The 15121-nt window shown below is 41.2% G+C and overlaps 1 protein-coding gene across 1 annotated transcript in view; it reads right to left on the bottom strand.

Annotated features, from left to right (window-relative positions):
- Positions 1–15121, bottom strand: part of ppfia4 (PTPRF interacting protein alpha 4) — a 560134-nt gene that overhangs the window by 151731 nt on the left and 393282 nt on the right. Inside the window, exons 2-3 of the mRNA XM_068007385.1 lie at positions 8403–8504; positions 2725–2889 (exon numbers count right to left, since the gene is read on the bottom strand). Of these exons, the coding sequence (XP_067863486.1) occupies positions 2725–2889; positions 8403–8504 (267 nt within the window). The remainder of the gene's footprint in view (positions 1–2724; positions 2890–8402; positions 8505–15121) is intronic.

Below are 15121 nucleotides of genomic sequence, written 5' to 3'. Positions count from 1 at the left end.
ACTTACCTGTTCTCTTCCTTGACTGAGACCAGCCTGTCAATCAGGCCGGCCTGTCAGATGGGAAACTGGCAAAAAAAGAAAGACGTCCTTATGTCAAAATCAGAAGGACGTCCGGGAAACCCGTACTTCCAGGTTCCCCGTCTGTGATTCAACCCCACCCCATCCCCTTCCCGGCTCTGGGCTAAAATCCTGGCCATACAGTATAAGAGCAAAGAGATCATGATAAATCTCTGCAAAACATTGGAGTACTGTGTGCAGGTTCAGGTACCTCATTATAGACATTAAAGCTATAGAATTTGAACAGCAAAGATTTACCAGAATGATGCGGAGAGTGGGAAACTATAGTTAAGAGACAAGACTTGAGGTACTAGGACTATTTTCATTGGAGCGAAGAAGACCAAGGAGATTTAACAGAGGTTTAAGTTTAAATTACAAAAAGGTTTTAATAAAGTGAATAGGAAAAGACTATTTTCCTCTGGTTGGGGAGTCAGGTAATGAGGGGTCAACAATTTAAAAATATCACGAGGGGAGAGGGTTTAAGAGAAATGTCGTTACATAGGGCATGCAAATCTCTGCAACAGGGAACAGATGAAGCAGAGACCATTGTACTATTAAAAGGGAAAACTGGATATTTTATTTGAAACCAGAGGGCTATCGGGAGAGAGCATAGAAGTGGCATTAGTTTTGGATTGCTCTAGCACAAACTTAATGGGCCAAATGACTTCTTTATGTGCCGTGAACTGTGATGGAAGCAAAGTTATTTCATTGATTCAAGTAAAAATACACTTTTTTTTTTACAAACAAGGTTTCCAGTGCAAGACATCTGAAATCCAGCAGGGTAATCTTTCAAACCAGAGAAAAGAAAGCAGTGTCCTAGGTTTATACTGACCTCTGTGCAAATTTCTGCTTATCAAATGTACTGTCTTTAATTGAATTTACAGATGAATAATTCAAACCTCTACATATAAACTTCAATTTAAGACTGTTATTTCTCACATCTTGTCAGTAGAATCTGAACCAGTCACCTTCCTGGAATTCCCTCCCTTAACCTCTCCGCCTCTCTCCTCCTTTAAGATGCTCCTTAAAACCTACCTCTTTGACCAAGCTTTTGGTTCCCTGTCCCAATAGCGCCTTATGTGGCTTGGCGCTAAATTTAATTTGATACTGTTACTGTGAAGAGCCTTGGGATGTTTTACTACGTTAAAGGTGCTTTATAAATGCAAGTTGTTGTAGTAGGAGTAGCTGACTTTGGTTTGACTCACATTCCCAATAAATTTGGTGGAATTCCTCACAAAGCCAATTTATAAGGTTTGCAATCTATCTTTATCAGGAATTAGTCACAGGGCAGGTTGGGTGGAAAACCAAAATCGCAACTGGGGGCTGTCAACCAGAGATTTTGATGGTCAGTCACAATTCTAGTCTGTAGTGAGTGAGTGGCAGCAGTAATTAAAGAGCCATCACCCAAATTATTTCAATTGCACTTTATAGTTCTAGAACTAAATCACTTTTTAAGAGGAGTTTCCCAGTAAGCCTATCATTATGATTATTTGAAAATGGAGGCAATCTGAGGAATTGGTTATTAAATCCCATTATTCTAGGCGAAATACTTAGAGCAACAATTCTTCTTTTATGCAGCACTGTTGATTCTCATTCATATGCACAGAAGTACCACAACAGAGTACAGTATTCCCATGACTGCAACATTCATGTCGGAAGCAAAATGGATTAACAGCTTATCACACATAATGAAAATTGCAGCAAAGAAATAAACACAATGCCACTTGGCATCTGTCAAATAACAAATATTCAATTTACAAGTCTTCATAATTGCAGTAATGTCTTCAGAGCTACAAGCAAAGCTTTTCACATTTAAGGAGAAGGTTAGGTGAACCCATCTCTCAGCATTTGGGTATGGTAGCATTGTGGTTATGTTACTGGACTAGTAATCCAAAAGCCTGGACTAATAACCGGGAGACATGAGTTCAAATCGCACCATGGCAGCTAGGGAATTTAAATTCAGTTAATTAAATAAAATCTGGAATAAAAAAAGCTAGTATCAGTAATGGTAAGCATGAAACTACCGGATTGTTGTAAAAACCCATCTGGTTCACTGAAGTCCTTTAGGGAAGGAAACATACCATCCTTATTTGGTCTGGCCTATATGTGACTCCAGACCCACAGCAATGTGGTTGATTCTTAACTGCCCTCTGAAATGGCCTAAGCAAACCACTCAGTTGTACAATCCCGCCACAAAAACCACACGGACTGTAGCGGTTCAAGGCGGCGGCTCACCACCACCTTCTCAGGGCAATTAGGGATGGGAAATAAATGATGGCCTTAACAGCGACGCCCACATTCAATTAATAAAAAAATTGAGCAGATTTGGTGAAAAATCACATCCAGCGACAGTCAATCGCATTGTGACTTTAATGGTCAGTCACAATTCCAGTTCGAGTCCACAGTAAATGGGTAACAGCAATTTACTTCATCAAAGTACTCAAAGAACAATCACCCAAAGTATTTTAAATACAGTTTTTCATTTCTATACCTAATTCACTTTTCTTAAATTCAAGAGTTCCCCAGCAGATCTCTGATCATGATTCTAAAGAATTGGAGGCAATCTGACCTTGCTATTTATCATATATTTTGAGTGAGTTCACAAAGGCACAAATGTGATTCTCAGTCACAAGTCTTTGTTCTCTGTCCCACCAATTACCTTCTCACCTTTTCATCCAAAGCTTTATGATGTTCAAATAATGATTTCAGTGCCTTCAAAACCTCCACTTCACTGGAAACTCCTGATGGAGATTGCGATTGTCGCTTAACCACAGTCATTCGCAGCGATCGTTCATGTCTCGACACAAGGCACTCCAGATGTTCAAGTAATAGCTGTTGAAATGTCATGTTGGTTGTTAGTTTGTTGGGCTTTACTTCAATACTTCAATATTTTCTCAGTCATCAAAAACAAAGCAGTTCCACATTTACAATTAACAGCTCCAAACTTTCCAATGTGTGCTGCTAGAGGGGCACTGGACATCCTTTTCATGTGTATTAGGGGATGATTTTGAATGAATGTATTGATGATGGGTCTCATGGTCAAGCCAAGCCACTTCACTGTGGGCTACAGCCACCAATGGAAATCTCTATTTGGCACCCAACTAATCTTTTTACTGTGCTTCAATGTCTCTCAGCCTTTTTGTGTCAGGTGCTACGTTTTCATGCTCCACCTGGATGGAGATATTACGGATAATAGCCCAATCAGAATTAATCCTGATTGTCTGCCTTAACTGTTCACCTCCAGCCCTATAACCCTTCTGCACTCCTCCAATTCTGGCCTCTTGTGCATCCCCAATTTCCTTCACTCCACCATTGGTGACCATGCCTTCAGCTGCCTAGCCCTAAGCTCTGGAATTCTCTCCCTAAACCCCTCTCTCCTCCTTTAAGTCGCTCCTTAAAACCTACTTCTTTGACCAAGCTTTTGCTCACCCCTAATATCTCTTCATGTGGCTCAAATTTCGACTGATGATGCATCTGTGAAGCGCCTTGAGACATTTTACTACGTTAAAGGCGCTATATAAATGCAAGTTGCTGTTTTTGTTAACTGAGCCAAGTTCATGTTGATCGGGTATCCTTTCCTTTGTTACACAGGGGATATCCTGGTTTAATGTAAGTCAGTCCAATTTGTAGTTTTTTATCATGGGGAGATGCCTTACTTTTCCCCCCTACTCACCCCCAGTCATAGAAGGGTTTGGTCAGGTTTGTCTGTCTTTTTTGTGTGATTATGGTATCTATTCTCCCCATTTTATTTAGCAGCTGCTCTGTTCCTTCTTTTGCTCTCTGATCCTTTCCTGAGTTTCATATCACTTTCTCACTGCTGCTGTGCTCCACAGTATCCCATATCTCCCAGAGTGATCCAGATTGATTCTAGGGATACCTTGGTAACTATCGGTATGTTGACTCCCAATTGTTGAAGATGAGACTCTTTGTTTGAATGAGAGTTGTTTGTTTATACATGGTTGGATTTTTGCCATTTGTTATTGCTTAATTTGTACAAAACAAGTTGCTTTAAAAAGGACATTATTTAGATATAATTGCTCATCACCTCTTAGAGCAACATTAGGAAAAATGCAGGAACGCAAGAGTAGCACATCTGATATTGGACAAAGCAGCTGAAAAACATCATGCCATAGACTTATCATCAAAAGCAAAGGGACAGTAAACAAAAGAGGACAGAGAGAAAGAGAGAGAGAATGAGAGCACAGACAGAACAGAGTTATCAAGATGGAATGCTAGAGAATAGAAAGAATAGCAGGAAGCTAGAAGGACATCACTTCTGTGGATCCATTCCAGAGTACACTTTACCCTCATGGACAAATAAACTGATTAAACTGTCTTTCAATCACTTTTTCTCTTTTAATCCTGATCAAGCCTGGACTTCTCAGTCTGTTTCCAATTTAATATCTCTAACATACAGTATAATCATCCAGCTCTTGATATAGTGAAATGTATTGTGATGAACCAACTTATAAATGAACTGCACTGTGCAAGAATTTATTTTTTGGAAAACAAGGCTGGTAAATATTGAGAGAGTAGCATTGATATCTGGTTTAACTGCACTGCTGACAAGATAGGATAAAAAGGAGAGTGAAGGAAATGGCTTTAACAGTTAGTTGAAGAGTAGTGGAAGGTGAAATGGAGTTCACTGAGAATTGGGGTGAACAGTCATGTTACAGTACACAAGTGTTTCAATACACTGCACCAGGGAATGGCAGGATGGGCATCTGTGCCCATGACTGCCGCAATACATCAAGCGGTTGATATCGGCTTTCATCTCAGTAAAAAGTCTTCACCAGGGTCTGGGGGGAGGGGAGGGGAGTGGAGAAGGAAAAAAATGGAGATTGACTCACTGTTAAGTTAGTCTAACACATCCAGCAGCCGAGTCAGAAATAATAAGGTCTAAGGCACGGCAGTTGGTGGCAGGCCTTCCCCTTTGACTGGGAATTAGCCCAGGGAGAGCTGAAGAGAGAAGGAAAATGAACATAAAAATTTTAAATGGCCAAAACTAAAAGCTTAGTTTTTCTTTTAAGGGATGGAAAGCGTAACTAAGTAGGAGATAGAAAGGTAAGTAGCTTCTTCCCAGGATAGGGAAGAAGCAGCTTTAATCAAAGGCATTGTGAAAAAAAAAATCTAGCCATTTTGTAGAAAGGATCAATGTAATGAGTGAAGTTGGCTATTTCTACACTAATTAATGGATCATAAGAAATTTAGCACTGGAAGCTGAAAGTGGCAGTTGGAAGTGAGGTATAACTGGCTGAATGAAAACATAATTAAAGCTGGGGGATGAAGTCAGTTTTGTACAACAGGGTGTGAAGATTGTAAAAGGAAGAGAAGAGATTAAATAAAGCTTAGCGGCTTTTGCTAATGTCTAAGCATTTGACAGTTTTAAAGAGTTAAATTATCTTAGATGAAGCAAAATCTGACTGAATTTGGACAGAAGACAGAAAAACCAAACTGTCCTTGCTCCTTCCTTGAAGGCAATATAGTTTTTGTTTGTGATTGGTTAGAATGGCTTGACAACAACAGCAAGTTTATATTTTTATATAAAAGGTGGTAAAAAGCGAAGAACAGCCCACACAAAATAAAAGGGGAGAAGCTGGGGAAACATTTTAAAAAGATGCAGGAGGTCCAAAATTAAAAATAGAAATGCTGGAAATACACAACAGGCCAGTCAGCCTTGGAGAAACACATTTTTTGTTCTAATTCCTTTTTTCCTCCCATTTTCTGACGTGGATTTGTGCTACACTTCTCACCAGCTTGCTTTTTTACACATGCTTTTGTTCTTTAGCTGTGGCACAGTGGTGGCACTCGAGCCTGAGTCAGAGGTTTTGGGTTCAAGCCCCACTCCACAGACTTGAGCATATAATCTAGGCTGACACTCCAGTATTGAGGGAGTGCTGCATTGTCGGAGGTGCCGTCTTTTGGATGACATGTTAAAACGAGGCTCTGTCTGCCCTCTGAGGTGACGTAAAAAATTCCATGGCACTATTTCGAAGAGCAGGAGAGTTCTCCCTGGTGTCCCGGCCAATCCCTCAACCAGCATCACTAAAATAATGGATTATTTGGTCATTATCTCATTGCTGTTTGTGGGATCTTGCAAATTGGCTGCTGCATTTCCCTACATTATACTTCAAAAGTACTTCATTGGCTGTAAAGTGCTTTGGGACACCCTGAGGTCATGAAAGGCACTATATAAATGCAAGTCTTTCTTTTATTTCCATTAAATGGTCTTTTATATCACTCAACAGGTCTCTGTTTTTCAATTAAAGTTTGCAGGTCATTCCACCCAGTGACCTCTTTTCTGTGATTGGGGATTATCTTGCCCCAATCTGGTGTTTTTTTCTCTTCCACCCTAAAAAGGGCTTTATCTTTCATTTCTCATGGCTCAGAAGGGACCTTAAACTTGAAACGTTAACCTGTCGTTTCTTTTTAGAAGACACTCCTGGACCTGCTGCGTATTTCCAGCATTTTTTGTTTTTGTTTCTGATTTTCAGCATTTACGTTTTTTTCCTTTTTTTTTTGGGAAGAGGGCATACTTGATTCATCACTTATTAATTAGCCCAAGGTAGAGAAAATGTCAAGTTTAGAGAGCATCAGGGTGTCAGTAACCAAACTGTGAATAGATTCAACATCATGTTATCGGCCACAAAAAATAATAAAATTAATGCAGTCGAATTCAGAACAGTTGATTTTAAGGTAATGGGTGAAAAACTGGGAGAATAATTTAAAAATATATATTGAAAGAGGTCACTAATCAAGGACATTTAACAATATATTACAACCAGTATCGGTGAGTTACTATCAAAACCTAGAGCTGACTATTAAATGGGGTTCCCAGATTGCTGTGTTGCACAAAATCTGACCAGATGGAGGAACAAAGAGCTACTTTTTGATCTTCAGAGTCATCACTGACGCTGTATTTGAGATCAAGAAAGAAAGCATTAGTTTATACAACAACATGCTGAGGCATTTTCAGGCAAAGTTCCTAAACTTTGAAAGTCCCTAGCTTTGAAAGGTCACCTGACACTCATCCAGTTTGGTTGCCAGGGTCAGATCGTGGCATAGTATAAACTTTTCCAAAGCATTTAAAAAGATGTTTTGTAATAGCATTTCAACCGATAGGTCAGTGGGTAAATTCACTGCCCAGTGTGATACTGAACCATGCAGACGAGGAATGTTTGGAGTTTAATCTTCAGTGTGTGTAAACGAAGCTGACCTCAAGCTGAGGAGGCAATAGGAGCCGGAGAGGAAAACACCAATGGCTCTGTTCTTGAGAAGTATCCTAAGCCTGCTGGAAGGTACAACGTTGAGTGAAGACAGTATCGGGATTGGCTGTGATGGTCTCCCTCCCAAGTCAAATTTTTTGTGGACTCACATCAAGAATGATTGCTTGGTGGAGACATCTCGAGGGTTATTGGCATCCACAGAACTTTACCACAACATGAAACAGGTTCATCAGCAAAAGAGAGGGGGAAGTGGTGGAAACTTTAGAGGACACAGCTATACTGCACCACAGAGCTTCGGAACACAACACAATATATCATGCACCAAATGCCTGATCCCTGTTGCTCTGGGAGGTACTGAATGCAGTGCAGAAACTTACATACTGGGAGAGAAGGAAAAATCAGTGGGAGCAGCCTCTACTGCCCTGCTCAACTCCTAAATCCTGGTTTCATAGCAGGGGAGGGGGAAAAAATACCTCAATAAAATACATTTATAACAGCAGCCGTAATCAGCCATGTACATATTACATAGGCTAACATAGAATTTACAGCACAGAAACACGTGATTTGGCCCAACTGGTCTCTGCCGGTATTTATGCTCCTTATGAGCCTCCTCCCACCCCTCTTCATCTAGCCCTATCAGCATATCCTTCTATTCCTTTCTCCCTCATGTGTTTCTCTAGCTTCCCCTTAAATGCTTCTATGCTGTTCACCTCAACTATTCCTTGAGGTAGCGAATCCACATTCTAACCACTTCTTGGGTAAAGAAATTTCTCCTGAATTCCCTATTGGATTTATTAGTGACTATCTTATATATGGCCTCTAGTTTTGGTCTCCCCCACAAGTAGAAACATACTCTCTACATCTATTTTACCAAACCCTTTCATAATCTTAAAGACCTCTATCAGGTCATCCCTCAACCATCTCTTTTCCAGAAAAAAGAGCCCCAGCCTGTTCAACCTTTCCTGATAGGTATCAACCATTTCATCACCAGTGACATAATGCTGTACTTCTCTCTGCACAGACTTGCTGTTTGAAACTACTATCAATGTCCTTTTCAAGTTGAGCCTCGTAACAGTGATCACTTCAACTCATCCTGTGAAATGGGATTGGTCTACTCACTCTGGTATTGTTCCTCTCTGCTTTCAGTTCAGAGATCTCCTCCTCTTTCTCCAAAAGTTGTTCCCTGCAGGCATTCAATTCCTTCGTTAGTGCGGCAAACTCCTGCAAAATGAACAGAAGATTGGTTGGTAATCAGGTTAGTAATAATTCAATACAATACATTCAAGCATTTAATGACAATTGAAAATATATGTTGGACTGAGGAATTATCTGATCCAGGAGAAGTACTGTAAACTTGCTCGTCCTATCTTAGTCTTTAGAAGTGTCCAAACAGATCATTTTAACAACTAAGAGTTGAATGCCCCAAAGTTGTCATGGAAAAATGAAGACTGCTGCTTTTTCCAACAAAACCCCTCCCCCCACCCCGACAATTATCAATACTTTCCTGTTTTCGCAGTTGAAAACCAATTTAGGAACAGCTAGCTTCCATTCCCAGATTACTGACCTCAGTTCTTCAACATTAGTAACATGGAAACCATATACCAGCAACCAAGGAGTTAAAACCTGGCGACGAGTAAGAGTGCACCAGTACTCAAGAGTGCACGTGACTGCATAAGTACATGTGAAGGGAGTGTAAAAATAGACACTTCCATACAAGTGTACAAGGAAGACTTAAAAAAAATTGGCTTCTTTCATTCCTGCTTATGTGTCTGAAAATAAAGTTTAGTGAAAACTGTTAGGACTGCAACCCTAAAAGAAAGCTTCTATGAAAGTTGGAGCTGAAAAGGTGTAAATTTATTTTCTACAATTGTATTTTACAGTTTAACACCATTAGAATAAATTAATATTACTAACTGCAATAATACAAAACCTGCACTGTTTTCACAGTCAATCTCTGTACTATGTGTACTTTTAAATCATGACAGCTAATAGGTGACCTTTTAAAATCAAATGCTCAAAAAGAAAAAGAATCTTTGTTTGATGCCAAAGTTCAGTTGCTGTTCCATAGACCATAAGAGATAGGAGCAGGAGTAGGCCATTCGGCCCCTCGAGCCTGCTCTGCCATTCAATGAGATCATGGCTGATCTGATTTTTACCTCAACTCCACTTTCCTGCCTTTTCCCCATATCCTTTGACTCCCTTGCTGATCAAAAATTTGTCTAACTCAGCCTTAAATGTATTCAATGACTCAGCCTCCACAGCCTTCTGGGGTAAAGAATTCCAAAGAGTCATGGCCCTCTGGGAGAAGAAGTTCCTCCTCATTTCCGTCCTAAACAGGCGACCCCTTATTCTGAGACTATGCCCCCAAGTTTTAGATTCCCCCATGAGGGGTAACATCCTCTCAGCATCTACCCTATCGAGAATCCTTAGAATCTTGTATGTTTCAATAAGGTCTCCTCTCATTCTTCTAAACTCCAATGAGTATAGACGCAACTTGTTCAATCTTTCCTCATAAGGCAACCCTTCCATACCCGGAATCAACCTAGTGAACCTTCTCTGAACTGCCTCTAATGCAAGTATGTCCTTCCTTAAATAAGGGCATCAGAACTGTACGCAGTACTCCAGGTGTGGTCTCACCAACACCCTGTACAGTTGTAGCATGACTTCCCTGCTTTTATACTCCATCCCCCTAGAAATAAAGGCCAATATTCCGTTTGTCTTCCGGATTACCTGCTGCACCTGTATGTTGACTTTTTGTGCGACATTTTTCAACGAACTGTTCCAGTTTATGATGTTATAAATTGACACAAGGGGCAGCCATGGGAATCAACACAGCTTGCTGGAGATCTCAGAGCACTTCACACACAGCAGAAAAAAATATGGACATTGAGCAGGAGGAAAGAAAAGGAATTGGGGATGGGGTTGAAAGAACAGATAAAAAGAAAGGTATATTTTTGTGGAAGGGCTATGAAAGCACAGGAAGGTTGTAAGGTGGGACAGAGTTCCAGAATATGGAGCTGGGGGACGGTAACAGAAAGAGTACCCACCAATGATGGTGTGAACAGGACAGGGAAGAAGTTGATCAGTGACAGAGGAGTGAAGTACGTGAGTTGGAATGCAAGACTGCAGGAGACCCCAGAGGTATAGAAAACTTGTCAAGATAAGGATAAGGATTTTGAAATTGATTTGAAGGTGCACAGGGAGACAATGGAATTAGGGGATTTTGAACAGGTAATAACATGGGCAATGACAGTCTATATGAGTTGCAACTTATGTATAGTGGAAGTGGAGAGGCTGGCTAGGACAGCACTGAAGTTGAGCCTCAAGGTGATAAAGACATTGATTAGACTTTCAGCAGCAATGAAGGAGAGACAGGGGCAGGTTGTTAAAATTTGATAGCCATGTGGTGAAGGATAGAATACTAGAGCCTGGTCTTTAGTTGCTTCCAAGCCTTTATTCACAGAGATTCCCCTTACACAATCACTATACACTAGCTAAGCTCTCTTATAAAAAGGATATGATAACCCCAAATGAAACTCACCACCTGAATACAACTAACTCTAATTGATATAAATCATACAACAAACACAGGTGATGTTTCCAAAGTGGAAGAAGTCATGGTGATGGAATGAATGTTGGAAAGAAACTCATTTCAAGATCAGGTGAAAAGTGCACCATTTGATGCTGAGCTATGTTTACTAATAGACACCTAGGTTCAATCTCTGCTCTACGTTGACTTAGCATGTCTTGGGTCAACAGTAGGGATACAACAGTTGGGATAAGTGTCCTCAGGCTAGAGGAGAGGCGAGAGATAAAGAGGGTCTCTGCAAAGCGATGGGAGAATCAGAAAGGATTCCCAATTTTGATTACGATCCAGTGACCCCTGATGGAAAGTGTGAGTGATGAGAAGAGTTTTAGTTTTGGCTGCCATGCCTTCTCCAGTTCAAACAGCCCGCTGGCACTCACTATCTGAGCCCAAATATGAAGAATGGCCATGCAGACCAGAAAGTTCCAGCACCCATGGAACCAATCCTCCTGCATAAATCACCATCTTCAAGAGAAAACATGACAAAATTAGGGAGGGCAAAACAAAACACAAAACCAGCCCAATTCGGCAGGTATCTTTAATAGAACCCTCTGTCAAACCAGCAACCCAATATACCTGAATAGAAGTTAGTATAGACCCTCAAAACATAATCCAATAGATTTAATAAACCAAGCCTCTCACAGACTTTGAGTGGGTTAACTTCACATTAAAACAAAACAGCAGAGAGAGATAACACAAAGAGCATTATAAATCTACAGCAAGGCAGACAAAAAGCAACTAAATTAACAAAAGTGAAATGGAAAGTTATTAATAAATGTCAAAACATACAACAAAATTGTGACAATCTTGTATGGAGCCAAAAATGCCAAGACCCATGAGAAACATGTCTGCAATTATGCCAAAGGGTTAAACAACTCTTCTTCCAGCAAGATTAATTGTTAAAGACTTGCAGTCACTACCATCAAGAACTAAAGGATTCTAGACAATACAAATTCCAGAATGTGAAGAATGGCCCTGACAACTGTCTCCAAGGACATTGTTTTCATTCTGAAAAGTTATTGCTGTAGAATCTGGAGAATACAATGACAAGTTCTAGGCCAGCTTCATATCCGACAGCTCCAGTTACAACAGAGCTGTCTGAAGATGGTGACAATGTTTCACCGAACTGACCCAGTTGCCTTGGTTTTAGTTGAAGGATGTGTTAATGCTGAAGGAACTGAAGCACAAAGCCACAGTATTGTGAACTTTGAATTCTCAATTCTGGTTCCGCTGCACAGTTAAGGAAGGAATTTCACATGGAGATGGGTCAAAAGAATCAGCGGGATTCAGTCACCCAACACAGGATAGTTTCCGAATTTTAATTCAAAGACATTAATCCATGTAAAACATTCTACTGCATGCAATCTCACTGAACAGTTCTATGAGGAATGTTGAAATAAAAACAAAGCAAAAATAAATGGAAATAATTTTCCTTAACGAGAAATGTTTTCCAAACAGTTCCAGAAAAGCAGCACACGGGGAACTAAATGCCAATGACTGACAAACTATTTGTATCTCCTACTGTACAATATTAGAAAATATTAGACAAGGAAGGTTATTCTGAGATCATCCATCAGGAAAAAAAACCTACAGTCCCCCTACCACAGCGGCTAATGACTACGGTCTTCACCTCCTTTACCCCATCCAAAACTCAACCACAGAGGAGAAATTAACACCCAAGAACGGGTGGGTTGGGGACAGGTGGGAAGTTAAAACAAGCAACCCGGCTCCAATGCACCATTTCCGGGTTTAACGGAGGCACGTTTGGCTGCGTGCGAGTAATCTACTTGCCGGAGGCGGGTGGATAATTCGTGTAAGCGGGCGGGCAGGTACTTATCACAGCAATTAACCTTTTTATCACTTTAATTAGATGATTTTAAATTGAATTTAACGCCTCTATCACGGGTATCCCGGGCCACGGGAATCACGGCAGATGAAAGGTGGCTCGGTCTATGAGGTAAGGCTTTTACTGCACTGCTTGTAGATCAGGAGGAGTAGGAGTGCTTCCCTACTGCTCACCAAGCTTACCTTTTAAACACCCCACAATTGACCGATCCTCCCCCCAACCCCTCGCGATCGCCCTCCCTCCATCCAAACCCCGAAGACTTCGATCTCTCCCCAGCTGCTTTCCCGCCCGACAGGCAATCTGGATACGTGTCGAGCACAAAACTTATTGAAAAGATTTTAACGACATCCGACCATCAAAATCGTTACGACGTGCAGGAAACCCTGCCCCCTGCGCTCTTCCCGACTCCGAGTTAATATCTAGGCCACGTGTAGGCAGGTTTCTTTTCCTGAAGGACTTTAGTGAACTAGTCAGGTTTGTACAATAAAATGGCAGCTTTCATGATTATTCTTTTATGGTTCTAGCCCTTCAATTACCAGATTTATTAAATTTAATTTCACAACCTGCCATGGTGGGATTTGAAGTCACCACTATGTCCAGTATTATAACCTCTAGGCTACCATACCGTAAATCCGTACATAAAACAACAGGCACACAATATGGGAGCACCCAGAGAAACATGGAAATGTGACCTGCTTCTGTATCCAATGACCAGAAGGTCTTCGGTGGCCCCAGGGACAGTCTGAAGAAGAGGTGAGATTTTTTTTTAATGTTTCAATCACCCACTAGAATGTTCAGGTCAAATCAGGACCTTCTGGTTGATATCTATCTGCAGCCTGGAGGTCCTAGTTTGAGGTCTGACATGCAGCTGCACTTCATTTTCTAGTCCCTTCCAGTAATGCTAGGCCCTGCCAGGGATCGGGACTGTGCCAGAGATACAGGCAATCCTGGCCAGGACTGCTCCTGACCTGTGTTGGGACAGGAAAATCTGCCCTACGCTGTCTGCACAGATGAAACCAAACACGAGAGGTACGCCAGACTAGATCATTAAACATAAGAGGCACACCGGACTATACCAGCTCACTGAGTAGCACTTTGGTGAAAGTCACAATCTTAAGCCGACCATCCCTTTGAATCCCAGCTCCCACAACCAGTGGGCTGTAAACAGAGGGTCAGACACACATGAAGCTGCATGTCTGCTAAGGACCACGTGAGGCGGAGGTGCACGATCGCTGGACTGAAGGTTGTATTACAAGCATCACTTCACTGGATTAACATGCAGACATAGAGCTCATCAAAAAAGAGGCATTCCAGAATAAACCAAAGTCAAAAACACAAGAAGCACATCAGAGTAGACAAACATCAAACGCAAAAGGCATGTCAAAGTTGACTAAACCCAAGAGGCACATCAGACTGGACCAAAATAAAAACACATGAAGAACATCAGAGTAAACCAACATCAAACAGGAGAGGTGCAGAGTAGGCCCACGTGTATACAAGCTGCAAGAACAAAAGCCTACACGATTCTCATATCACTGACAGGCTAATGGATGTACAATTGAATTTTTAAAAAGTTTGTTCCATCAACCAAGCGCACCATCATTTCTGAACGGGAGATAGCCAAGGTCTTTCACAAACATCCAATAAAATCCCACACACACCTGAACTGTGCAGGTGAATGTCACAGAGAATCAGAACACCAAGATGATTGCGCATTTCACAGCAAACAGCTCATTTTTTTTGAGACCTCAAGATCCGATTCGGAAGTTTATTGACCACTTGTCAAGTGTTTCTCTGGTCTGTGGGGGAAGGTGGCATCTTACTTCAGAAAAAATGATAGTGTATTTACCTCATCAATTGGATGCTAAAAACAAACAACCCTCAGTCCAAAAACAATCAAGGTTCAGGTGAATAAATCCAGCACTAGACTGCCACAAATCAGGCTGCCCAAGTAACAATGTTGGGCAGACACTATCCGCGTCACTCAGACACGTGGCAACCAGACACAAGTAGTGGCCCCAGAATAGTTGCTTTCCTCAGTATCTTGGGAAACAAAGGCATGTGTCATTAGGAGGGGAACAAAAGGAATTGAAAATAAAGGCAATAAGAGGGGGACTAAGTACAGATTTGTGATCACATCCATGTTACATTTAAGTAAATGGGTAGTAAGTGGGGTGGGACCGATTAGGGACCAAAAAGATCTATGCATGGAGGCAAAGGGCATGGCTGAGGTACTAAATGAGTACTTCTACTACAGAGGACAGGAGAATGCAAATGTTACACCCTTGTTCAAAAAAGGGTGTAAGGATAAACCCAGCAACTACAGGTCAGTCAGTTTAACCTCAGTGGTGGGGAAACTGTTAGAAACGATAATCAGGGACAAAATTAAAAGTCGCTTGGACGAGT

This window comes from Heptranchias perlo, chromosome 27, assembly GCF_035084215.1.
Source record: "Heptranchias perlo isolate sHepPer1 chromosome 27, sHepPer1.hap1, whole genome shotgun sequence".
Taxonomy (NCBI): Eukaryota; Metazoa; Chordata; class Chondrichthyes; order Hexanchiformes; family Hexanchidae; genus Heptranchias; species Heptranchias perlo.
The sequence above is the reverse complement of the archived record's forward strand: the minus strand, read 5'-3'. Positions and strand labels throughout refer to the sequence as shown.